At 36.0% G+C, this 1,369-nt stretch overlaps 1 protein-coding gene across 1 annotated transcript in view; it reads right to left on the bottom strand.

Annotated features, from left to right (window-relative positions):
- Positions 1-6: 6 nt before the first annotated feature.
- The window catches only part of pqbp1 (polyglutamine binding protein 1), a 6,505-nt gene continuing 5,142 nt past the window's right edge, over positions 7-1,369 (bottom strand). Inside the window, 1 exon segment of the mRNA XM_008414361.2 lies at positions 7-1,293. Coding sequence (XP_008412583.1) covers positions 1,064-1,293 — 230 coding nt within the window. The 3' untranslated portion in view covers positions 7-1,063.

Genomic DNA, 1,369 nt, shown 5'->3' with positions numbered 1-1,369 from the left:
TTTTTTCTTGTTTGAGTAATTCAGAGGTTGGACTGCACATGAAAACAGCCCTTTATTAACCATTTAGACAATCAAACTAAATGTTTTATCACTTTATTACACCRTGAAAATAAAAATAGTCCAAATAGTTGGATTTTTTTCTCTCTGTTATGGAAAGTTTATGTTTGACCTGAATCCTTATGGAAAAGATTTAAAATAGACGTATRTTAACTCAAAATAGATGTTAAWGTACGTGGAAAAACTTCATACTGTAGCAGATTCAGTATCCAAGACGCTGCATGAATTAACTGGTACATTGTTGCGAGGGAACGAARAAAACTTTTGTACGACGGAGAGTTGGGGCCAAACTAAAAATCTGAAAATAAAATTACAAGAATGAAGTCATAATAAGAGAATGAAGTCATTACGAGATGTCATATTAGAATACAGTTGAAATAATAGCAATAAAGCTTTAGATTTATGCGAATAAAGTCACATTACAATATTAACAGGTGAGAAGTTAAATATTTGGTTTGGATGTGATTAATTGCTGCTAATCGCAGGGAATAATTGAGCCAAAATAATCAGTAATGAAGTGATAAAGTAATATTAAGTATTACTTTAATAACAGTGATATTACTTTATTACAAGAATAACAAATTACAAAAATAAACTCGTACAAGAATAGTCTAAATAATGAGAATAGTCATTTGACTATTATTATTTAGACTTTTTTACTATATTTTCACATTTCAACTAGTTCTGGTAATATTGCTTTATTCTCTTAAAATTATGACTTTATTATCGTAATATCCTTATTAACATAACACTACGACTTCTTGAAATATGACTATTCTCGTATTATTTTGATTTTATGTAATTTTATTTATTTTTTGTAAGGCGCCAATATTCCGTCGTACATTTGCAAGGTAACGCAACAAAAAAAAAAAATCTCCCCATGTCCCTTAGGTGTTTCCATACTAAAGAGCTAGCAACAACGTTTGTGTGTTTGCGGCCGTCCATACGGGATCTTTTCCCATCTCTCGTCTTTCCGGACCTTTTTCCGTCTTCGCCGGATCCCGGTTCACTCCTTGGGCGGATGGTTAGCGGCGTTAGCTCGCAGCACCGCCCCGGGACTCGGGTACGGCCGCTGCTGGAACAGCGGCCCTGCRGCCGTCGTGTCTGCGCCCGTCTTTGCTTCGTTGCGTTTGGGGAGGCCGCTTGACCAAGAGCCCCTGTGAAGATTAAAACATTCATTTTAATTAGCAGCTTGATTTCATGCGCTAATCCCAMAGCTGAGAGAGGGATTATTGACTCTCCACATCAAAGCCTCGGTAACAGCGCTGGTTATGATAAATCAGCTCATAAAGATGATGGAAGTTTCTGGAAA

Source organism: Poecilia reticulata, linkage group LG7 (assembly GCF_000633615.1).
Source record: "Poecilia reticulata strain Guanapo linkage group LG7, Guppy_female_1.0+MT, whole genome shotgun sequence".
Classification (NCBI taxonomy): Eukaryota; Metazoa; Chordata; class Actinopteri; order Cyprinodontiformes; family Poeciliidae; genus Poecilia; species Poecilia reticulata.
This window is presented reverse-complemented; position numbering and strand designations above follow the sequence as displayed.